The 26,175-nt window shown below is 38.7% G+C and overlaps 1 protein-coding gene across 3 annotated transcripts in view; it reads right to left on the bottom strand.

Annotated features, from left to right (window-relative positions):
* The window catches only part of RNF38 (ring finger protein 38), a 415,090-nt gene that overhangs the window by 6,642 nt on the left and 382,273 nt on the right, over nt 1-26,175 (bottom strand). For all 3 annotated transcript variants that reach the window (XM_053702728.1, XM_053702729.1, XM_053702730.1), the window contains 4 exons: nt 24,604-24,710; nt 21,660-21,744; nt 7,816-7,937; nt 6,156-6,255 (listed from right to left, as the gene is read on the bottom strand). In XM_053702728.1, the coding sequence (XP_053558703.1) occupies nt 6,156-6,255; nt 7,816-7,937; nt 21,660-21,744; nt 24,604-24,710 (414 nt within the window). The remainder of the gene's footprint in view (nt 1-6,155; nt 6,256-7,815; nt 7,938-21,659; nt 21,745-24,603; nt 24,711-26,175) is intronic.

Below are 26,175 nucleotides of genomic sequence, written 5' to 3'. Positions count from 1 at the left end.
CGGGCCGTGGACCGGACACACCGTTGGAGAAAGTAATTTATCAGGTAAACATAAATTCTGTTTTCTCCAACATAGGTGTGTCCGGTCCACGGCGTCATCCTTACTTGTGGGAACCAATACCAAAGCTTTAGGACACGGATGAAGGGAGGGAGCAAATCAGGTCACCTAAATGGAAGGCACCACGGCTTGCAAAACCTTTCTCCCAAAAATAGCCTCAGAAGAAGCAAAAGTATCAAACTTGTAAAATTTGGTAAAAGTGTGCAGTGAAGACCAAGTCGCTGCCTTACATATCTGATCAACAGAAGCCTCGTTCTTGAAGGCCCATGTGGAAGCCACAGCCCTAGTGGAATGAGCTGTGATTCTTTCAGGAGGCTGCCGTCCGGCAGTCTCATAAGCCAATCTGATGATGCTTTTAATCCAAAAAGAGAGAGAGGTAGAAGTTGCTTTTTGACCTCTCCTTTTACCAGAATAAACAACAAACAAGGAAGATGTTTGTCTAAAATCCTTTGTAGCATCCAAATAGAATTTTAGAGCGCGAACAACATCCAAATTGTGCAACAAACGTTCCTTCTTTGAAACTGGATTCGGGCACAAAGAAGGCACGACTATCTCCTGGTTAATGTTTTTGTTAGAAACAACTTTCGGAAGAAAACCAGGTTTAGTACGTAAAACCACCTTATCTGCATGGAACACTAGATAAGGAGGAGAACACTGCAGAGCAGATAATTCTGAAACTCTTCTAGCAGAAGAAATTGCAACCAAAAACAAAACTTTCCAAGATAATAACTTAATATCAACGGAATGTAAGGGTTCAAACGGAACCCCCTGAAGAACTGAAAGAACTAAATTGAGACTCCAAGGAGGAGTCAAAGGTTTGTAAACAGGCTTGATTCTAACCAGAGCCTGAACAAAGGCTTGAACATCTGGCACAGCTGCCAGCTTTTTGTGAAGTAACACAGACAAGGCAGAAATCTGTCCCTTCAAGGAACTTGCAGATAATCCTTTCTCCAATCCTTCTTGAAGAAAGGATAGAATCTTAGGAATTTTAACCTTGTCCCAAGGGAATCCTTTAGATTCACACCAACAGATATATTTTTTCCATATTTTGTGGTAAATTTTTCTAGTTACAGGCTTTCTGGCCTGAACAAGAGTATCAATGACAGAATCTGAGAATCCTCGCTTTGATAAGATCAAGCGTTCAATCTCCAAGCAGTCAGTTGGAGTGAGACCAGATTCGGATGTTCGAACGGACCTTGAACAAGAAGGTCTCGTCTCAAAGGTAGCTTCCATGGTGGAGCCGATGACATATTCACCAGGTCTGCATACCAAGTCCTGCGTGGCCACGCAGGAGCTATCAAGATCATCGATGCCCTCTCCTGATTGATCCTGGCTACCAGCCTGGGGATGAGAGGAAACGGCGGGAATACATAAGCTAGTTTGAAGGTCCAAGGTGCTACTAGTGCATCTACTAGAGTCGCCTTGGGATCCCTGGATCTGGACCCGTAGCAAGGAACCTTGAAGTTCTGACGAGAGGCCATCAGATCCATGTCTGGAATGCCCCACAGTTGAGTAATTTGGGCAAAGATATCCGGATGGAGTTCCCACTCCCCCGGATGTAAGGTCTGACGACTCAGAAAATCCGCTTCCCAATTTTCCACTCCTGGGATGTGGATTGCAGACAAGTGGCAGGAGTGAGTCTCCGCCCATTGAATGATTTTGGTCACTTCTTCCATCGCCAGGGAACTCCTTGTTCCCCCCTGATGGTTGATGTACGCAACAGTCGTCATGTTGTCTGATTAAAACCGTATGAACTTGGCCTTTGCTAGCTGAGGCCAAGCCTTGAGAGCATTGAGTATCGCTCTCAGTTCCAGAATGTTTATCGGTAGAAGAGATTCTTCCCGAGAACAAAGACCCTGAGCTTTCAGGGGTCCCCAGACCGCGCCCCAGCCCATCAGACTGGCGTCGGTCGTGACAATGACCCACTCTGGTCTGCGGAAGCTCATCCCCTGTGACAGGTTGTCCAGGGACAGCCACCAACGGAGTGAATCTCTGGTCCTCTGATTTACTTGTATCGTCGGAGACAAGTCTGTATAGTCCCCATTCCACTGACTGAGCATGCACAGTTGTAATGGTCTTAGATGAATGCGCGCAAAAGGAACTATGTCCATTGCCGCTACCATCAAACCTATTACTTCCATGCACTGCGCTATGGAAGGAAGAGGAACGGAATGAAGTATTTGACAAGAGTTTAGAAGTTTTGTTTTTCTGGCCTCTGTCAGAAAAATCCTAATTTCTAAGGAGTCTATTATTGTTCCCAAGAAGGGAACCCTTGTTGACGGAGATAGAGAACTCTTTTCTACGTTCACTTTCCATCCGTGAGATCTGAGAAAGGCCAGGACAATGTCCGTGTGAGCCTTTGCTTGAGGAAGGGACGACGCTTGAATCAGAATGTCGTCCAAGTAAGGTACTACTGCAATGCCCCTTGGTCTTAGCACCGCTAGAAGGGACCCTAGTACCTTTGTGAAAATCCTTGGAGCAGTGGCTAATCCGAACGGAAGTGCCACGAACTGGTAATGCTTGTCCAGGAATGCGAACCTTAGGAACCGATGATGTTCCTTGTGGATAGGAATATGTAGATATGCATCCTTTAAATCCACCGTGGTCATGAATTGACCTTCCTGGATGGAAGGAAGAATTGTTCGAATGGTTTCCATTTTGAACGATGGAACCTTGAGAAACTTGTTTAGGATCTTGAGATCTAAGATTGGTCTGAACGTTCCCTCTTTTTTGGGAACTACGAACAGATTGGAGTAGAACCCCATCCCTTGTTCTCCTAATGGAACAGGATGAATCACTCCCATTTTTAACAGGTCTTCTACACAATGCAAGAATGCCTGTTTTTTTATGTGGTCTGAAGACAATTGAGACCTGTGGAACCTCCCCCTTGGGGGAAGCCCCTTGAATTCCAGAAGATAACCTTGGGAGACTATTTCTAGCGCCCAAGGATCCAGAACATCTCTTGCCCAAGCCTGAGCGAAGAGAGAGAGTCTGCCCCCCACCAGATCCGGTCCCGGATCGGGGGCCAACATTTCATGCTGTCTTGGTAGCAGTGGCAGGTTTCTTGGCCTGCTTTCCCTTGTTCCAGCCTTGCATTGGTCTCCAGGCTGGCTTGGCTTGAGAAGTATTACCCTCTTGCTTAGAGGACGTAGCACTTGGGGCTGGTCCGTTTCTACTAAAGGGACGAAAATTAGGTTTATTTTTGGCCTTGAAAGACCTATCCTGAGGAAGGGCGTGGCCCTTACCCCCAGTGATATCGGAGATAATCTCTTTCAAGTCAGGGCCAAACAGCGTTTTCCCCTTGAAAGGAATGTTAAGCAATTTGTTCTTGGAAGACGCATCCGCTGACCAAGATTTCAACCAAAGCGCTCTGCGCGCCACAATAGCAAACCCAGAATTTTTCGCCGCTAACCTAGCCAATTGCAAAGTGGCGTCTAGGGTGAAAGAATTAGCCAATTTGAGAGCACGGATTCTGTCCATAATCTCCTCATAAGAAGGAGAATTAGTAGTGATCGCCTTTTCTAGCTCATCGAACCAGAAACACGCGGCTGTAGTGACAGGGACAATGCATGAAATTGGTTGTAGAAGGTAACCTTGCTGAACAAACATCTTTTTAAGCAAACCTTCTAATTTTTTATCCATAGGATCTTTGAACGCACAACTATCTTCTATGGGTATAGTGGTGCGTTTGTTTAGAGTAGAAACCGCCCCCCTCGACCTTGGGGACTGTCTGCCATAAGTCCTTTCTGGGGTCGACCATAGGAAACAATTTTTTAAATATGGGGGGAGGGACGAAAGGTATACCGGGCCTTTCCCATTCTTTATTTACAATGTCCGCCACCCGTTTGGGTATAGGAAAAGCTTCGGGGGGCCCCGGGACCTCTAGGAACTTGTCCATTTTACATAGTTTCTCTGGGATGATCAAATTCTCACAATCATCCAGAGTGGATAACACCTCCTTAAGCAGAGCGCAGAGATGTTCCAACTTAAATTTAAATGTAATCACATCAGGTTCAGCTTGTTGAGAAATTTTCCCTGAATCTGAAATTTCTCCCTCAGACAAAACCTCCCTGGCCCCCTCAGACTGGTGTAGGGGCCCTTCAGAAACAATATCATCAGCGTCCTCATGCTCTTCAGTATTTTCTAAAACAGAGCAGTCGCGCTTTCGCTGATAAGTGGGCATTTTGGCTAAAATGTTTTTGATAGAATTATCCATTACAGCCGTTAATTGTTGCATAGTAAGGAGTATTGGCGCGCTAGATGTACTAGGGGCCTCCTGAGTGGGCAAGACTGGTGTAGACGAAGGAGGGGATGATGCAGTACCATGCTTACTCCCCTCACTTGAGGAATCATCTTGGGCATCATTTTCTCTAAATTTTGTGTCACATAAATCACATCTATTTAAATGAGAAGGAACCTTGGCTTCCCCACATTCAGAACACAGTCTATCTGGCAGTTCAGACATGTTAAACAGGCATAAACTTGATAACAAAGTACAAAAAACGTTTTAAAATAAAACCGTTACTGTCACTTTAAATTTTAAACTGAACACACTTTATTACTGCAATTGCGAAAAAGTATGAAGGAATTGTTCAAAATTCACCAAAATTTCACCACAGTGTCTTAAAGCCTTAAAAGTATTGCACACCAAATTTGGAAGCTTTAACCCTTAAAATAACGGAACCGGAGCCGTTTTTACATTTAACCCCTTTACAGTCCCTGGTATCTGCTTTGCTGAGACCCAACCAAGCCCAAAGGGGAATACGATACCAAATGACGCCTTCAGAAAGTCTTTTCTATGTATCAGAGCTCCTCACACATGCGACTGCATGTCATGCTTCTCAAAAACAAGTGCGCAATACAGGCGCGAAAATGAGACTCTGCCTATGATTAGGGAAAGCCCCTAGAGAATAAGGTGTCCAATACAGTGCCTGCCGATATATTTTACAAAATTCCCAAGATTAAAATAATTCCTCAAGGCTATGGAGTATAAAATATGTTTATATATGAATCGATTTAGCCCAGAAAATGTCTACAGTCTTAAAAAGCCCTTGTGAAGCCCTTATTTACAGTCTGTAATAAAAATGGCTTACCGGATCCCATAGGGAAAATGACAGCTTCCAGCATTACATCGTCTTGTTAGAATGTGTCATACCTCAAGCAGCAAAAGTCTGCTCACTGTTCCCCCAACTGAAGTTAATTCCTCTCAACAGTCCTGTGTGGAACAGCCATCGATTTTAGTAACGGTTGCTAAAATCATTTTCCTCTTACAAACAGAAATCTTCATCTCTTTTCTGTTTCAGAGTAAATAGTACATACCAGCACTATTTTAAAATAACAAACTCTTGATTGAATAATAAAAACTACAGTTAAACACTAAAAAACTCTAAGCCATCTCCGTGGAGATGTTGCCTGTACAACGGCAAAGAGAATGACTGGGGAAGGCGGAGCCTAGGAGGGATCATGTGACCAGCTTTGCTGGGCTCTTTGCCATTTCCTGTTGGGGAAGAGAATATCCCACAAGTAAGGATGACGCCGTGGACCGGACACACCTATGTTGGAGAAATTAGGATCCTTACGTATAGATACAACTGATTTGCAGAGTGGCTCCCATGAGCCTCTACCCAAATGCACATTTTAATAGCCAGGTGATCACTGTAATAATAGTGTTTGATTGGCTTGAATAAACATATAGGGGCTTAATTCTAAAAAAGGCCTAATGGGCTTTTTAACAAAAGGGGTCATGGGGCCTCTAAGCCTTTGTAATGGCCGGTTTTAAGTATATAAAGTGTGTTTAAAACAAAAAAATTGTGCTTTTACTTTATCACATAAGACACGCCTCCATTTGAAAGGAAAGGTGTTTACCTTTTAAACAGCGGGTCTTTGGTTTTAACACCCTCAGTATTAGCTCAATTAAAACCCTACTGCCCCATCCAGCTCCCTTTAGCCCTGTAAAGCAGTCTAAATCCGTGGCTTGTGACATTACCACACCCATGTGTGGTGATCTTGCCGGAATCCCTGAATACCCCAGGAAATGCAGATACCCTCAGCTACCTCAGTAGAAAAATATACAGGGAGCTGCATACAAATCAACTCACCTTAAGCCATTTGTCCACACACTTGGCATGAAATTCATGGTTGCACGGTAAGACTCTAAGTAGTTGTCTTGACTCAAAATCACACATGCATACAACACATCTGCACAAGATAAAAAGTATTGAAAAAGAAAATTAGCATTTTAATACAAAATGAACTGTCCCTTAAAAGGGTCAGAAAACTCCAAAATATGCTCTCTATTTGGATAGAACATATTTTAAACAATTTTCCTATTTACATCTATCAAATTTGCTTAATTCTCTTGTTATTCTTTGCTGAAGAAACTGTATTGCACTACTGGCAGTTAGCCAATCACAAGAGACAATTGCTTGCAGGCACCAATTATCAGCTAGCCCCCACTATTGTAGAATATGTGCTTATTCTTTTTCAACAAGGGATACCAAGAGAACAAAGCATATTTGAAAATAGAAGTGAATTTAAGTGTCTTAAAATTACATGCTATTTAATTTTGACTCTCCTATCCCCTTTAATACAAACTACATAAATACATTTGGTATATATAATCATGTGTGTAAAAACTAGGAGCATGCAATAAATCAATGAATGTACCAAGGAGAATCAAGTTGTTCTTAGACAGATTTCAGCCTGGAGCTTTAGAGTTGAAAGGGACAAGAAAGTAAAAAATGAAACTATGATTCTGATACAGCATGTAATTTTATATGACTTTACAAATTAATCCTTTGTTAAAAAACACTTAGGTAGGCTAATGAGCATCAATGCACTACTGGCAGCTAGCTGGTGATTGGTAGTTGTAAAAAAATCTTGTGCATTGCAGCCCTGAAACAGATTTAAATTGTGTTTAACCCCTTTAATCAATCAAGAGAAAAGTCAATTGATTCCCAGTCAAATGTGACTTTTTCTAGATGAATTTAACAGTCTAGTTCACAACAGATATCCTAGACTGTCTAGTTCACGACTCATTTTATGTCTTGACACAGGTCACCTATGGACAAGGCTTTTCGGAAAACCGTTATTCTGAATTTCCTGATTAAACAAAGGACTGCCATTGAACCCAAGAGTATGTGAGCCCAATACGAAATAGAATAATTTGAAGAAGTCAGTCATATTTATAGCGGGAGATGTGAATGTTTGGGTTTGTACCAATGTTTCCTTTAAATTGAGAGACTGTCTGGCATCAACATCACCATCGGGAAATTATTTAATCCAGCGATGGCCAGCTCCCCATTAAATGGGGGACACAAATAAATATTTAAGAAGCGCATATAAAATGTATGGGTATTAAACAGACAAATAATTCCTACAAATGTCCACTGACACAGGGCAAGATTTAGGCAAGGTTGCAGATTATCCTCTGTCTCCTTTTAAGAGGGCCCTTTCAGTAGTGGTCAACTTCTTTGCCTACCCACAAGAAGTCCCACACACATTTTTACTTCTGCTTTAGGGGGCACAAAATCTAGTACAGAGTGCAGCATATGACCCATGGCCACCAGTTGGCCATGCCCGATTTAATCATCCATTAGAAATAGCGAAGAGAGGATTTATAAATGCATACATGCCCTTTAACATAAGAAATATAAATACCAAATACCTAAAATGTCCTAACCCAAGACTGTAGTTTGACATATTTCAGAACTCTACATAGAAAAACTATTGCTACGCATTAAAATAAATTATACTTACAAAGTTTGCTCTGACTGGTGGTTATTTGGGTTGAACCTATATGATGGAAGCTGTTCAATGTCTGCTTTTGTTAGTCCTCGAGGTTTGGCTTCACCCAACCTTTCCGCAAGATTCAACAATGCCTAAAATAAAATATTTATTAGATTTGCAAGTGCATTTCCTTAAATTAGGGCATTACTACTTTCTGGATTTAAAGAACCACTAAATACAGTAGAATTGAATAATTGACAAACTTAATAGCACTTCGATTTTGAAATGAAAAGTAAAATATTTTCTTGCAAGTTAATCCAATTTCACCTCCCCCTGTATCACGTGACAGCCAGCCGGCAATCACAAAATGCATATGCCTATATACTGTGCACTTTTGCACATGCTCAAAAAGGAGCTGGGGGCTCAGAAAAAGCGCATATAAAACAATTATGCTTACATAATAAATTCATTTATTTCATAGAGGTGAGTCCACGAGTCATTGCTCCTGGGAATTCAACTCCTGGTCACTAGGAGGCGGCAAAGATACCAAACACTTTATAAGCTTTTGATCCCTCTCACACCTCTCTGATATCCCAGTCTAAACATATAGCTAAGAAAAGGAGCCCTTAGGAAAACTATAAAAAAAGAGTGGGTCTCGTGGACTCACCACCATGGAAAAAAAAAAAAAAATTTTGTTTTCTTTCATAAGGTGGTGAGAGTGCACAAGTCATTACTCCTGGGATCTAATACCCAAGCTGTGAAGTTATCCCCCCCCCAAAAAAAGGAGTAAGGAAGACTAAGCTGCTTCTGTGCAATCTACACTAGAAGCCTCCTTTTAAAAAGTAGAAACTTAACTAATCTAGTAGAATGGACTGTAAAAATGATTGGAGGAATTTCCCTGCTTTCAAGAAGCCATACTTAACTGCTTTAACCAGGAAGTTTTCTGACTCCTACATGGACAAATTAAAACAACCTTTAAAAAAAAAAAAAAAAAAAACCTCTTAAAAAATTCAAAAGAAAACAAATCTTATCCTAAAAGAAGTGATAAGATAGTTCACAACCCCCCCCCCCCAAAAAAAAGACAGCTGGTGAAAATATTGCGAAGGAAACAATCGCTTTCAAAAATTACCCAAGAATGGGTTAAACATTCCACTTAAGTTTGTAAAAGTTCTCAGGAAGATAAAATGTATATTACAATTATTGTGTGTGACTAGATAGAGAACAAAGATCTAAATTGTCAGATGTTATAAGAAACTTGCAGATAAGTCCTTGTCTAAATTATTTTTGTCTAAATTATTTTGTAAAAATGGAAGAATTTCTAAAAAAAAAATTCTGAGAAATGCTGGCAAAAGCCATGTTGATCACACCAGGAACAAGGGAAATGTCAAAACTGGTGGAAAAAAATTTATCAACTTAGTGTAACAAAATGAAACTACTGATCATCCAAACTGTTACATTTGTATAGAATTCTATGAAGTAGCAATGTTTAATATGGTCTAATTTATTCATCTGTATTTAATTCAAGTCAGCACCAACCAATCATGTAACCCCATTTTTTGTTTAAAGGGATACTAAACTCAAATGTTTTTCTTTCACAATTTAGAGCATGCAATTTTAAGCAACTAATTTACTCCTATCATCAATGTTTCTTCATTATCTTGGTATCTTTATTTGAAAAGCAGGAATGAAAGAAAGCTTAAGAACCGGCCCATTTTAGGTTCAGCACCTGGTTAGAGCTTGCTGATTGGTATCTAAATGTAGCCACCAATCAGCTATCATTATGCTCTATCCGAATCATAAAAGAAAAAAAAACATAATTTATGTAAGAACTTACCTGATAAATTCATTTCTTTCATATTAGCAAGAGTCCATGAGCTAGTGACGTATGGGATATACATTCCTACCAGGAGGGGCAAAGTTTCCGAAACCTCAAAATGCCTATAAATACACCCCTCACCACACCCACAAATCAGTTTAACGTATAGCCAAGAAGTGGGGTGATAAGAAAAAAGTGCGAAAGCATAAAAAATAAGGAATTGGAATAATTGTGCTTTATACAAAAAAATCATAACCACCACAAAAAGGGGTGGGCCTCATGGACTCTTGCTAATATGAAAGAAATGAATTTATCAGGTAAGTTTACATAAATTATGTTTTCTTTCATGTAATTAGCAAGAGTCCATGAGCTAGTGACGTATGGGGTAATGACTACCCATTACCCAAGATGTGGATCTTCCACGCAAGAGTCACTAGAGAGGGAGGGATAAAATAAAGACAGCCAATTCCGCTGAAAAAAATCCACACCCAAAACAAAGTTTAAATCTTATAATGAAAAAAACTGAAATTATAAGCAGAAGAATCAAACTGAAACAGCTGCCTGAAGTACTTTTCTACCAAAAACTGCTTCAGAAGAAGAAAACACATCAAAATGGTAGAATTTAGTAAAAGTATGCAAAGAAGACCAAGTTGCTGCTTTGCAAATCTGATCAACCGAAGCTTCATTCCTAAACGCCCAGGAAGTAGAAACTGACCTAGTAGAATGAGCTGTAATCCTTTGAGGCGGAGTTTTACCCGACTCGACATAAGCAAGATGAATCAAAGACTTTAACCAAGACGCCAAAGAAATGGCAGAGGCCTTCTGACCTTTCCGAGAACCGGAAAGATAACAAATAGACTAGAAGTCTTTCGGAAATTTTTAGTAGCTTCAACATAATATTTCAAAGCTCTAACTACATCCAAAGAATGCAACAACCTTTCCTTAGAATTCTTAGGATTAGGACACAATGAAGGAACCACAATTTCTCTACTAATGTTGTTAGAATTCACAACCTTAGGCAAAAATTTAAAAGAAGTTCGCAACACCGCCTTATCCTGATGAAAAATCAGAAAAGGAGACTCACAAGAAAGAGCAGATAATTCAGAAACTCTTCTAGCAGAAGAGATAGCCAAAAGAAACAAAACTTTCCAAGAAAGTAATTTAATGTCTAGTGAATGCATAGGTTCAAAACGGAGGAGCTTGAAGAGCCCCCAGAACCAAATTCAAACTCCAAGGAGGAGAAATTGACTTAATGACAGGTTTTATACGAACCAAAGCTTGTACAAAACAATGAATATCAGGAAGACTAGCAATCTTTCTGTGAAAAAGAACAGAAAGAGCAGAGATTTGTCCTTTCAAGGAACTTGCAGACAAATCTTTATCCAAACCATCCTGAAGAAACTGTAAAATTCTAGGAATTCTAAAAGAATGCCAAGAAAAATGATGAGAAAAACACCAAGAAATGTAAATCTTCCAGACTCGATAATATATCTTCCTAGATACAGATTTACGAGCCTGTAACATAGTATTAATCACAGAGTCAGAGAAACCTCTATGACTGAGAATCAAGCGTTCAATCTCCATACCTTCAAATTTAAGGATTTGAGATCCTGATGGAAAAAAGGACCTTGCGATAGAAGGTCTGGTCTTAACGGAAGAGTCCACGGTTGGCAAGAGGCCTTCCGGACAAGATCCGCATATCAAAACCTGTGAGGCCATGCTGGAGCCACCAGCAGAACAAACTAGCACTCCTTTAGAATCTTGGAAATCACTATTGGAAGAAGAACTAGAGGCGGAAAGATATAGGCAGGATGATACTTCCAAGGAAGTGACAATGCATCCACTGCCTCCGCCTGAGGATCCCTGGATCTGGACAGATACCTGGGAAGCTTCTTGTTTAGATGAGAAGCCATCAGATCTATTTCTGGAAGTCCCCACATTTGAACAATCTGAAGAAATACCTCTGGGTGAAGAGACCATTCGCTTGGATGCAACGTTTGGCGACTGAGATAATCCGCTTCCCAATTGTCTATACCTGGGATATGAACCACAGAAATTAGACAGGAGCTGGATTCTGCCCATACCAGTATTCGAGATACTTCTTTCATAGCCAGAGGACTGCGAGTCCCTCCTTGATGATTGACATATGCCACGGTTGTGACATTGTCCGTCTGAAAACAAATGAACGACTCTCTCTTTAGAAGAGGCCATGACTGAAGAGCTCTGAAAATTGCACGGAGTTCCAAAATGTTGATTGGTAATCTCACCTCCTGAGATTCCCAAACCCTTTGTGCTGTCAGAGACCCCCAAACAGCTACCCAACCTGTCAGACTTGCATCTGTTGAAATCACAGTACAGGTCGGAACAACAAAAGAAGCCCCCTGAACTAAACGATGGTGGTCTGTCCACCACGTCAGAGTGTCGTACAATCTGTTTTAAAGATATTAACTGAGATATCTTAGTATAATCCCTGCACCACTGGTTCACTGGTTCAGCATACAGAGCTGAAGAGGTCGCATGTGAAAACGAGCAAAGGGGATCGCGTCCGATGCAGCAGTCATAAGACCTAGAATTTCCATGCATAAGGCTACCAAAGGGAATGATTGAGACTGAAGGTTTCGACAAGCTGAAACCAATTTTAGACGTCTCTTGTCTGTCAGAGATAGAGTCATGGACACTGAATCTATCTGGAAACCTAAAAAGGTTACCCTTGTCTGAGGAATCAATGAACTTTTTGGCAAATTGATCCTCCAACCATGTTCTTGAAGAAACAATACAAGTCGATTCGTATGAGATTCTGCTAAATGTGAAGACTGAGCAAGTACCAAGATATCGTCCAAATAAGGAAATACCACAATGCCCTGTTCTCTGATTACAGACAGAAGGGCACCGAGAACCTTTGTAAAAATCCTTGGAGCTGTTGCTAGGCCAAACGGCAGAGCCACAAACTGGTAATGCTTGTCTAGGAAAGAGAATCTCAGAAACTGATAGTGATCTGGATGAATCGGGATATGCATCCTGTAAATCTATTGTGGACATATAATGCCCTTGCTGAACAAAAGGCAGAATAGTCCTTATAGTTACCATTTTGAATGTTGGTATCCTTACATAATGATTCAATATTTTCAAATCCAGAACTGGTCTGAAGGAATTCTCCTTCTTTGGTACCATGAAGAGATTTGAGTAAAACCCCAGCCCCTGTTCCAGAACTGGAACTGGCATAATTACTCCAGCCAACTCTAGATCTGAAACACATTTCAGAAATGCTTGAGCCTTCACTGGATTTACTGGGATACGGGAAACAAAAAATCTTCTTGCAGGAGGCCTTATCTTGAAGCCTATTCTGTACCCTTGTGAAACAATGTTCTGAATCCAAAGATTGTGAATCGAATTGATCCAAATTTCTTTGAAAAATCGTAATCTGCCCCCTACCAGCTGGGCTGGAATGAGGGCCGCACCTTCATGCTGACTTGGGAGCTGGCTTTGGCTTTCTAAAAGGCTTGGATTTATTCCAGACTGGAGATGGTTTCCAAACTGATACCGCTCCTGTAGGGGAAGGATCAGGCTTTTGTTCCTTATTGTGACGAAAGGAACAAAAACGATTATTAGACCTAAATTTACCTTTAGATTTTTTTATCCTGTGGTAAAAAAGTTCCTTTCCCCGCAGTAACAGTTGAAATAATAGAATCCAACTGTGAACCAAATAATTTATTACCCTGGAAAGAAAGGGAAAGCAAAGTTGACTAAGAAGACATATCAGCATTCCAAGTTTTAAGCCATAAAGCTCTTCTAGCTAAAATAGCTAGAGACATATACCTGACATCAACCCTAATGATATCAAAGATGGCATCACAAATAAAATTATTAGCATGTTGAAGAAGATTAACAATGCTATGAGAATTATGATCTGTTACTTGTTGCGCTAAAGCTTCCAACCAAAAAGTTGAAACTGCAGCAACATCCGCTAAAGATATAGCAGGTCTAAGAAGATTACCTGAACATAAGTAAGCTTTCCTTAGAAAGGATTCAATTTTCCTATCTAAAGGATCCTTAAAGGAAGTACTATCTGCCGTAGGAATAGTAGTACGTTTAGCAAGAGTAGAGATAGCCCCATCAACTTTAGGGATTTTGTCCCAAAACTCTAATCTGTCAGATGGCACAGGATATAATTGCTTAAAACGTTTAGAAGGAGTAAATGAATTACCCAAATTATTCCATTGCCTGGAAATTACTTCAGAAATAGCATCAGGGACAGGAAAAACTTCTGGAATAACTACAGGAGATTTAAAAACCTTATTTAAACGTTTAGATTTAGTATCAAGAGGACCAGATTCCTCTATTTCTAATGCAATTAAGACTTCTTTAAGTAAAGAACGAATAAATTCCATTTTGAATATGAAGATTTATCAGCATCAACCTCTGAAACAGAATCCTCTGAACCAGATGAATCATTATCAGAATCAGAATGATGATGATCATTTAAAAATTCATCTGAAAAATGAGAAGTTTTAAAAGACCTTTTACGTTTACTAGACGGAGGAATAACAGACATAGCCTTCTTAATGGATTTAGAAACAAAATCTCTTATGTTAACAGGAACACTCTGAGTATTAGATGTTGATGGAACAGCAACAGGTAATGTAGAATTACTAAAGGAAATATTATCTGCATTAACAAGTTTGTCATGACATGCAATACAAACAACAGCTGGAGGAACAGATACCACAAGTTTACAGCAAATACACTTAACTTTGGTAGATCCAGCATCAGGCAGCGATTTTCCAGAAGTATCTTCTGATTCAGGGTCCATCTGAGACATCTTGCAATATGTAATAGAAAAAACAACATATAAAGCAAAATTGATCAAATTCCTTAAATGACAGTTTCAGGAATGGCAAATAATGCCAGTGAACAAGCTTCTAGCAACCAGAAGCAAATAAACAATGAGACTTAAATAATGTGGAGACAATAATGAAGCCCATATTTTTTAGCGCCAAAAGAGACGCCCACATTATTTGGCGCCTAAATGCTTTTAGCGCCAAAAATGACGCCACATCCGGTAACGCCGACACTTTTGGCGCAAAAACGTAAAAAAAAAATGACGCAACTTCCGGTGACAAGTATGACGCCGGAAATAACAAATAATTTTTTGCACCAAAAAAGTCCGCGCCAAGAATGACGCAATAAAATGAAGCATTTTCAGCCCCCGCGAGCCTAACAGCCCACAGGGAAAAAAGTCAAATTTTAAGGTAAGAAAAAAATTGATTATTCAAATGCATTATCCCAAATAATGAAACTGTCTGAAATAAGGAATATTGAACATCCTGAATTAAGGCAAATAAATGTTTAAACACAAATATTTAGAACTTTATATAAAAGTGCCCAACCATAGCTTAGAGTGTCACAAAAATAAGACTTACTTACCCCAGGACACTCATCTACATGTAGTAGAAAGCCAAACCAGTACTGAAACGAGAATCAGTAGAGGTAATGGTATATATAAGAGTATATCGTCGATCTAAAAAGGGAGGTAAGAGATGAATCTCTACGACCGATAACAGAGAACCTATGAAATAGACACGTAGAAGGAGATCATTGAATTCAAATAGGCAATACTCTCTTCACATCCCTCTGACATTCACTGCACGCTGAGAGGAAAACCGGGCTCCAACCTGCTGCGGAGCGCATATCAACATAGAATCTAGCACAAACTTACTTCACCACCTCCACAGGAGGCAAAGTTTGTAAAACTGATTTGTGGGTGTGGTGAGGGGTGTATTAATAGGCATTTTGAGGTTTGGGAAACTTTGCCCCTCCTGGTAGGAATGTATATCCCATACGTCACTAGCTCATGGACTCTTGCTAATTACATGAAAGAAAAAATGGTTTTAGTATTTAGCATGGGATGTGAAATTCAGAAAGTAGTGTGCTCAGTTCAAGTCAAATTCAAGTGACTTCTTTCATTGGAAAGGAAATTAGAGGTTCCCCTTTGAAGATCAAAATATGCCACAGCAGTGACATTGTCTGACTTGAAAAAACAGACACAAGTGTCTCATTTGAAAAAAGGCCAAGTCTGAGAACAAAGAAGATTGCACAAAGTTTATTTGTATACTCACCCCCTGAGGAAACCAACTCCTTGCACTCTCCTCAACTCCCAGACTGCACTCAAACTCAAGAGACTGGCTGAGTATAAATTATAGCCCAAGAGAGACAAATAAAGAACACCCCCATTAGACTGGAGTGGTGAATAAACCACTAGAGCAGAGACTGCTTTACAGTAGATTCCAAAAGGATTACTAAGAAAATATAATCTAATTCTTTTCTTCCAAAAACTGGAACTATTACATCCTAGGTTCCATGTCAAGGGCTGACGGGGGGGTTGATAGGAAGGACTCCTGCCTGTACAGGATCTTTCAGAAAAGAATCCAGAATAAAAGACATCAAAGGAAATGTAGGCCTTAATCCCAGACTGTAACCATAGGCAATTACGATTAGAATCCATGTTCTGGACATACTGCAACTAGGCCCTTTGAGAAAAGCATACCCTACCATCTACCAGAATACAATCAGGATTGGTGGTGCAAGTTATTTGTAAGAGATTTATAGGCCTTATTCCAAACACTAGATTTCCAGGCAAATCTGGAAAAATCTAGGAGCTTGTGAAAAAAAAAAAAAAAAAAAAAAAGGATAATTTAGGTTCCTAAATTTTTTTACTAAGGAATGAAAAAAAGGCTATTAAATTAGTATTTTCCTTTAGATTTCATGTCCTGAGGAAGGAAACCCGTACACCCTCCAGTCATAGTAGAATATAGTTATGCAACCTTACTCAGAAAAAAGCAGACAAAGTATTACAATAAATACAATGTATTGAGCCACAGAGCTCTTCTGGGAGGGCCGTAAATTACATCTTAGAATTAATATGAATGACTAAAATCACGGCTAAAAAAGGGAATTTGCTTATTTTAGAAGATTCAAAAGGATCTTGAAAATCTTCAACAGCAGAAACTTCAGGAACTGAAAGAGACTAGTTTGCATATCAATGTGAAGAGACTGCAATTACCCCAGCTATGTAAAAAAATAAAAACTACAATCTCGAGCAAAATTTACCTTATCTTCTTTTCAAGTTCACAAGGGGAAGAACCTTAGAGTTTGTGTGCAGATTAAAATACATCAACTGATCCAAACCATGCAAAACACACACTAATAAGTGATTAGTGGATCACTCCGCTAAAAGATTCACTGTGTAATGTAAAAGGAACAGATCCAGTCAGCTCCATAGTAAACAAAGCAAACAGACATAATTGACCACCAAGACAAATTTATACTATATAAAACAGAAGAAATGTAATAAATATAACTGAAAACAAGTAGTATGTAAAGAATTGTGTGTTACTGCACACTAGTGCCTGGGAACAAACTGACAAGCTCTCTGAATACCTGTATAGCCTAAGTAAACGAGAATAAAAATATACTTGAAATAAAAAAGTAACTTAACCCCTTTCTAAATAAACCTATGTTAATGGAAAGCGCTGCCCTGGAGAAGGAAGGTGGGGAAAAAACAGCACGGCAGGAAAACTTAAGCTGCAGTTTAAACTAAAATCAGCCTTAACATACTGAGAACTTTCTGGAGCAAGAGAGCATCTCTGCAGCGTGGCTTAAAACTTCACTGAGAAAATGTTAATGCTGACACTGAAGTTTTCTCGCTGTGCTACAAGGAGAAAGCTTTTGGTGCAGAAAAAGAAACAAAATAGGCTACAAAGTCATACAGAGAAAATGTAAAATTTACACAAAGAGACACCTTGCCCCTACGACATAATAGTAACAATAAATGTGAGGGGAAAACTAGTTTAATGTTAAAGTATCATGGTTAGGCCGATATATACCTTGCCCTCAGTATATATTAAATACAATAACTATGTGAGGTGAAAACCACTATAACTAGGTATATCTGTGATATCAAAGTGTCCCTTGGCTATGGATGTACAAACGATGTATGCACCTACTAATAGCCTATGGGCTATGGAAGTGCCTTGTGTTATTGCCCGAACAGCACCCACTTTGTTGTGCAGAAAGAAATAGCTTTCAGCAGAGGATATCACAAAGAGTACAACCACGAGCCATAAGGCTGAGACACAAGTCTGACACCTGTGACAGACTAACCAAGCAGGAGACTAGTTGGAACCAGTCCCTGCGACGCCTGTGGAATGCTCCCACAGGAGAATTACATTCACTGCCTAAGTACTCTTATACTCCCCCTTTTTGTAAAACCAGGACTCCTGAGGGAAAAGAAGAAAAAAAAAAAAAGTCTCATATAGGTTTGAAAAACAATCATGAAAAACTGGAGCACCTCACTTCTTCACCTGCCTCTTGAGATGCAAAGAGGGATAAAAAGCTTGTAAAGTGTTGGGTATCTTTGCCTCCTCCTAGTGGCCAGGAGTTGAATTCCTAGGAGTAATGATTTGTGGACATCACCTTATGAAAGAAAAGAATGTGCACAATTTGATAGGAAAGATTTTATTTTTTTGGTTGTTTTAATTGCTTGCTTTACCTGAATCATGAAACTTTAATTTTGACTTTAGTGGTTCTTTAAAAAGGGATATAAAATATCCATGTAAATATTAAAAATATGAGCTTCCAGATTGGCTTCAGACACAGTCCGAGCAAAAATGTATCTGAATAGTTGCACAGAAGTCTGTACATTAGGTTAGTAGCAAACAATGTTGTAGGTAGTTTAATAATTGTAATTTTCCAGAAAAGCATGATCTCAAAGTAATATGGCAATATTTTTATTTATAAGAACTTCTTCCTATACAAGGGTCTTGAAACCCCCCCAAAATAAAGGCTTCCAATTTACTTGTATTATGTCCTAGGTAGGTCACATGCACATGTCTGGGGCACTACATGTCAACAGTTTTGCAAGAATGCTTTTTAAGCACTAGATGGCAGCAGTGATACCACAATATATAACACTTTACATATAGTGCTCCAGAGAGAGACACTTCTGAGTCAACTTAGCTGTTTTTCAAGTAATGTCTTAAGTTATTATACAATATGAAATTGAAGGAAAAAAAAAGCGCAAGTACTATAATACACAAGCAGTGTGTTCTTCACAGAAAATGTTGCCAGCCGCATTATGAAGTAGTTGGGGGCAATGTAATATTTTCTATTATATCATTATCTGCTATCCAACGCAGAAATTAATTGCATCATTTTACAACTGTATTTAACCCCTTAATGACCACAGCACTTTCCCATTTTCTGTCCGTTTGGGACCAAAGCTATTTTTACATTTCTGTGGTGTTTGTGTTTAGCTGTAATTTTCCTCTTACTCATTTACTGCACCCACACATATTATATACCGTTTTTCACGCCATTAAATGGACTTTCTAAAGATACCATTATTTTCATTATATCTTATTTACTAAAAAAAAAAAATAATTATAAAATATGATGAAAAATGGAAAAAACACTTTTTCTAACTTTGACCCCCAAAATCTGTTGCACATCTACAAACACCAAAAAACACCCATGCTAAATAGTTTCTAAATTTTGTCCTGAGTTTAGAAATACCCAATGTTTACATGTTCTTTGCTTTTTTTGCAAGTTATAGGGCCATAAATACAAGTAGCACTTTGCTATTTCCAAACCACTTTTTTTCAAAATCAGCGCTAGTTACATTGTAACACTGATATCTTTCAGGAATCCCCGAATATCCCTTGACATGTATATATATATTTTTTTAGAAAACATCCCAAAGTATTGATCTAGGCCAATTTTGGTATATTTCATGCCACCATTTCACCTCAAAATGAAATCAAATAAAAAAAATTGTTCACTTTTTTTTTACAAACTTTAGGTTTCTCACTGAAATTATTTACAAACGGCTTGTGCAATAATGCCATAAATGGTTGAAAATTTTTCTCAGGGATCCCCTTTGTTCAGAAAGACATATATGGCTTTGGCGTTGCTTTTTGGTAATTAGAAGGCCGCTAAATGCCACTTCGCACCACACGTGTATTATGCCCAGCAGTGCAGTGGTTAATTAGGGAGCTTGTAGGGTTAATTTTAGCTTTAGTGTAGTAAACAACCCCAAGTATTGATCTAGGCCCATTTTGGTATATTTCATTCCACCATTTCACCGCCAAATGCGATCAAATAAACCTAAAGTTTGTGAAAAAAGTTGACTTTTTTTTATTTGATTGCATTTGGCGGTGAAATGGTGGCATGAAATATACCAAAATGGGCCTAGATCAATACTTGGGGTTGTCTATTACACTAAAGCTAAAATTAACCCTACAAGGTTCCTACAAGCTACCTAATTAACCCCTGCACTGCTGGGCATAATACATGTGTGGTGCGCAGCGGCACTTAGCGGCCTTCTAATTACCAAAAAGCAACGCCAAAGCCACATATGTCTGCTATTTCTGAACAAAGGGGATCCCAAATGGTTGTAAATGCTTCTCTGGGATCCCCTTTGTTCAGAAATAGGAGACATATATGGCTTTGGCGTTGCTTTTTGGTAATTAGAAGGCCGCTAAATGCCGCTACGCATCACACATGTATTATGGCTAGCAGTGAAGGGTTTAATTAGGTAGCTTGTAGGGAGCTTGCAGGGTTAATTTTAGCTTTAATGTAGAGATCAGCCTCCCACCTGACACATCACACCCCCTGATCCCTCCCAAACAGCTCTCTTACCTCCCCCACCCCACAATTGTCCCCGCCATCTTAAGTACTGGCAGAAAGTCTGCCAGTACTAAAATAAAAGGTATCCTTTTTTTCTTTTTATATTTACATATGCTGCTGTGTAGGATCCTCCCTTAGCCCCCAACCTCCCTGAGTCCTCCCCCCCCCCCCAAACAGCTCTCTAACCTCCCCCTCTACCTTCTTGGGAGCCATCTTGGGTACTGGCAGTTTACAATATAATTGATGTATTTTTTTCTGTAGTGTAACTCCCCCCCCCCCCCCCCCAAGACCAACCCCCACCCTCTCCCAGATCCCTTAGATAAAAAATTTTAGGCATTCCCCCCCCCCCCCCACCACCTTTCTCCCACTTATAATCCTTTTTTTTTCCCTGTAGTGTAGCGGTTCCCGTGCGCGTCACCGCCCCCCTCTCAGAACCCATCGATGGACGCCCACCCGCCTCCCACCCACCAACGAATGCGGCCATCGATATCCGGTGCAGAGAGGGCCACAGAGTGTCTCTCTCTCTCTGCAACGGAGGGGTAAAAATGGGTATTGCAGGATGCCTCGATATCGATCAGGATCCCTTCCAGCTGCTTTCCAGACCGACGACGTACGCCATACACCCTCAGGCGTTAACTGTATTTTTTCTGAGGACGTATGGCGTACGTTGTCAGTCATTAAGGGGTTAATGAGAATTTGTGCAATAAAAATTAAACATTTTTAATATTAAAGTGTCATAAAACAGGTTGAGATCTGTGCATATCCTAAAAGGGCTAATTAATTTAAAATAACTTGCATAAAAAAATTGTTTAAAAATTGCTGGCAAATAGTTTAAAATACATTTTCAAAAATAAGCAAAATAAATTACATAGCTAAGCTGCCCGGAGCAGCTAACCCCACCCCTCTTATCAGTGTTTAGACACAGGCAATGTATTTTAACCAAGTTCACAGCTTCTAGGCAAGCTCCAGCAGATAATCCCTATTCACTTTTGCATTTTACCAAAAGAACAATAAACATAGATACAGCCATAAAAGGAATTGTGTGGGGGGAGTTAGAGCTTTACAATTCAGAAACAAAAAAGAAAGGGTTAATGGTGAGGCAATGCAGTATACATTTGCAGGTAAAGTAATTCAAGTACATATTTTGTCTCTATCCCAACTTGTTTTATGTCAATTTAACCGATTTTAGCTTAATATTGGCTAAAAAAATTTTTAAAAAAGGTCCTAGGGAAAACAATATAAAATATATATATAATTTTCCCCTTAAAATATTGTGAAAGAATCAGATAACCACCACTTGTACGCTACTACTACGTAAAAGGGCGTTTGCATGCATCTGTTACAATATAAATATTTTATGACTACATACACCAACCTCATAGTTTTCCACCTCTCCATCTTCAACATCCAACTCAAAGCTAAAGGTTGGTCCTACAGCAGGAGGCACTGGAAGCATTGATCTGAAGAAAATGAAACCCATCTATCATAACTATATAATCGTATATAAAGTATGAAGTCTTTGTTTTATGTCTGCACACTTAAACAGTTTAGCAATGAAAACGACTCATTTTGTTACGTTTAAAACAAATATTTTTATTACGTGTAAAAATATTTATGATGCAAATCAAATATTTATTGGATATTGTTAATCTGGGAACACATTTGGTATATCGTAAATAAAATTATTTATGAATACAACTAATTAGATAAAATTAGAATTGCATGTAATGTATTCTTAAAAAAATCTGTGTTCAAGAATACAGCATTGTAGTTAAATTACAGTCCTCAGGGTACACTAATAGGCCAAATAAATAGAATATATGAACAGGTGCAATAATTAGACGTGCATTTGTATATTTAGTTACTATCCAAAGGCGGCAGCCTTAAGTATAGTTATTAACCTGCAATTAAGGTATTCCTAAAATATAGCCTGTTAGTGTGCCCTAAGAACTGGAATTGAGAAACGCTGTTATTGAGTGCTTTCGCATTCCAGTCTCAGAAGGTGCAAGGACCAAAACAGAAAAGTTTTCATGAGTGTTGTAGAATGCAACTCTTAAAAAGCAGCACTTTAAAATATACAATATTTTTTGTAATCCAAATTATATTTATTTTCTACCTTGCACAATTATAGTTTGTGCTTACAATATGTACATTTAATTCATACTGTGTGAATTCCTATCTAAAGCGATCTTAATTGAATATCATATAGGAAAAAAAAAAAAAAAAAAAAAAAAAAAAAGAAAAAATATATATAAAACTCGCAAACCCTTTTAACAGATACCCACAAAAAAAATCGAACAGATAGCATTTCTATTGCTTAGTATAGAAGACTACTAATTTGGCTTTATTTGCTGTAGATTTATGCTTTCAAAATTCCATTTCATGGAATCCCGTTAACTTCAGAGAGGTGTTTTAATGTAAACATATAAATATTAAAAGGGACAGTCTACAATAGAATTTGTTTTAAAAGATATAGATAATCCCTTTATTACCAATTCCCCAGTTTTGCATAACCGACAGTTATATTAATATACTTTTTACCTCTGTGATTACCTTGTTTCTAAGCATCTTCTGACAGCCCCCTGATCACATGTCTATTATCTATTGACTTGTATTTAGTGCTGTGCTAACTCTTAAATAACTCCTCGGGCGTGAACACAATGTTATCTATATGGCTGACATTAACTAGCAGTCTCCTGTTGTGAAAAGATAATAAAAAAGCATGTGATAAGAGGTTGTCTGTAGTGGCTTATAAACGAGCAGAAAATTAGAGGTTAAAAATTTATAAAGTATATTAAAATAACAAGTAAAGGCATTATCTATTTAAACAATACATTTTTTTAGTGTAGACTGTCCCTTTAAAATACATAAGATTTAGGGAATATGCATCCAACCCAGAGGCAAAATGGTTTTTTTTCCCCACTTTCTGCAATGAGATTTTTTAGTGAAAATTTTCCAGCAGGTCATCATTTTAAAATGAAATGACATTTTAAAATTAGGCATTACACTAAAGTGTCAGCTCAATTTCAGTGTGTTGATTAACTGGAGAATAAAGCAATTTTTAAAGTTTGAAAAATTCTTTGCAAATCAGGTGCAAATAAAAATTAAAAAAGTATTTAAAATGTCTCAGTCTAATAATAAACCAAAAAAAGGTAAACATGCAGTAATAAATTTGGTGCATTGCACAAGAGAATGTCTTACATTCAGTAATCAGCTTTGCACACCTTAAAATAGGGGGCAGGTTTGAAAAAAAAAAAAAAATCACTGAAAGCCAGTCATCAATCAATGAGCTGCTGCTTTGCATTTGGCCGTTCTCTTCAAAGAGTGCTTTGCTCTGGCTGCACCGTGTTAAGGAAAACTTACACAGAGCATCCAAAGCACAGCACTGTTTGATGAGACCAGCACTACAAAGTACCGCAAACTACATGTGCAGACAAACAGAAACCCTGAGGCACGCACACACAATGACACCAACAGTCTCACTCAGGCCTTAACACTGAAATGCAGGTCTGACTAAGTTTACATATTAGTTTGGCCTACCACATCAGCTTTTATGTGGGTCTGGAGTCTCAAGCATGCGGTCTCTGTGGTGCTGGCTGCACAACACATTGCTTACTGCTAGGACACAGTCTTTCCTCTGGGTGCAGGAGGTTTGCTCCTCCCCATCCACAAATTAAGCAAGCTATGCTTCCCTAAAGGTTCAAGTGATATAAAGGCTGCCCTCTGAGGACAGATAGGATGGGAATCTAAGCACTATACAAGTCTCTGAATGTTATCAAATAACAGAGAAGAAAAGTGATCCCACCATTTTACTCCCTTGCTATGTGTATCCACCCTTAAATGCAGTGGCAGAGAGGGGGCAATGGAGAAAGCAACAGTTTACCAGCTGCCATCATGAATGCTGAACCACACAGTGTACCTTACCTGCTCTGCTGCACTTTAATTTTCCCTTTGTGCTGTCACCCTGCACCGCACAGGTGCTCAGGAAGGGGGAGGAAAGTGGAGAGAGAGGGCGGCAGTAAATATTTACATTGAGCTACAATGGGACAGTGACATCTACAGGTAGAAATGAAAAGTGCAGGCAGAATCACCAATGTGATTTTAACTAGAAGCGCTCCCGTTCTTTCTGCAGACATACTGCATTTTCTGCGATGACATCGCAGATCAAAGCATGTTTTGCCTTGGAAGCATCCAATATCATCATATTCAGAGAAAAAAACAAAACAAAACAATGAAGCATCTTAAATGGCACATCAGGAGTATATATAATGCTATTTTTCAGTGACAGTATGAATAAAACATTTGTTAAAATCACTTACAAAACATAGGGTAACAGGCTTGGGTGATAAGGTGGTGGTGGTATGGGCTGCTGTGATCTATATCGACTTCGGCTTGTTATTCTTCGAGGCATAAATGGAGGATAGGGCTGTAAAACACACACAAAAAAAAAATATTAAACTGTTTGCAAGACATGAAAAATCATATAAAATTGAATTTGAATGTTAGAGTAGCCACACCTCTAGAATAAAACTGTACCTCAGAACCGGAATTACCCACAATCAGCCTGTATTTAGAAAGAAGCTCAAAAAGTGGCAAACGGGCTTACCAAAGCTACGACTAACCCTATTACTCAGCCATAGTCTTCACTACATTTTATCTGTCATCCTTATCTGCTAGATCATTTTAATATGATCACTCTGTGTCCTTGTTCTTTTCTTAAAGAGTGTACTGCGATTTATTTTTCCCCACACCTTTAACATGACCCATTTACCTGCTGTAGTGTATTAAATTGCTTACAACTAGCTGTTTTACCTTTAAATTTTCTCATGTGAAATAGTTGCTTTGCCTGTTGTATCTCCATCTATACTGGATATTTCAATATCTAAGTAATGGCTATAGAAAAGCTCCGTAAATGAGATAAGGTTTCCAAGAACTTACACTCCCAATTGGGAGTGGGACAGAAATAATAAAATATTAACTTTCCATTTTTGTATAAGTATTGGGCTAACACAGTATAGTGAGTTAAGATGAGGCTTTGTGTAAATACACAGATATAAGCTAATCAGGTATGCTCTCCCTGGAAGCTCTGACCATTTAAATAGGATGAAGCTTGAAATTAGAGATTAAGCTAATTTCACATGCAACAATTATACCTAAGCAATTTGCGATAAATTTTATACTCTGAGGCTGGTATAACAAGTCATTGTTAACACATTAAAGGAACATGAAACCCAAAAATGTTCTTTCATAATTTAGATAAAGCATACAGTTGTAAACAACTTTCCAATTTAATCCTTTTACCTAACTTGTTTCACTCTCTTTGTATCCTTTGTTGAAAAGCATACCTACGTTTGCTAAGCAGCAGTGCATTATAGGGAGGTAGCTGATGATTGGTGTCTACACATATATGCCTGCCATTGGTTAAACTGACGTGTTCAACTAGCTCCCAGAAGTGAATTGCTGCTCCTTCAACAAAGCATACCAAGAGAATGAAACAAATCTGATAATAGAAGTTAATTGGAAAGAGGTTTTAACATTGTATGCTGTACTTGACTCATTAAATACATTTTGGGGGTTTTATGTCCCTTAACAAAATTAAAAAAAAAAAGAAAAAGCATGCAGTTTTAAGACACGTTCCAATGTACTTCCATTATCAAATTTTGCAGTCTTTTAATATGCAAACTTTCTGGGAAACAAGTTGCTACTGAGCATGTGCACAAGCTCACAGGGTATACAAATAATAGTCTGAATGGCTGATGTCTGTCACATGATACAGGAGGCAGGAAAAAAAAAAATTGTCAGAAAGAAAATCTACTGCTTATTTGAAATTCAAAGTAGGTGTTAAATCATTCTCTTTTATTATGCACTTGTTAATTATGCATTGCTACTGC

Source organism: Bombina bombina, chromosome 2 (assembly GCF_027579735.1).
Source record: "Bombina bombina isolate aBomBom1 chromosome 2, aBomBom1.pri, whole genome shotgun sequence".
Lineage (NCBI taxonomy): Eukaryota > Metazoa > Chordata > Amphibia > Anura > Bombinatoridae > Bombina > Bombina bombina.
This window is presented reverse-complemented; position numbering and strand designations above follow the sequence as displayed.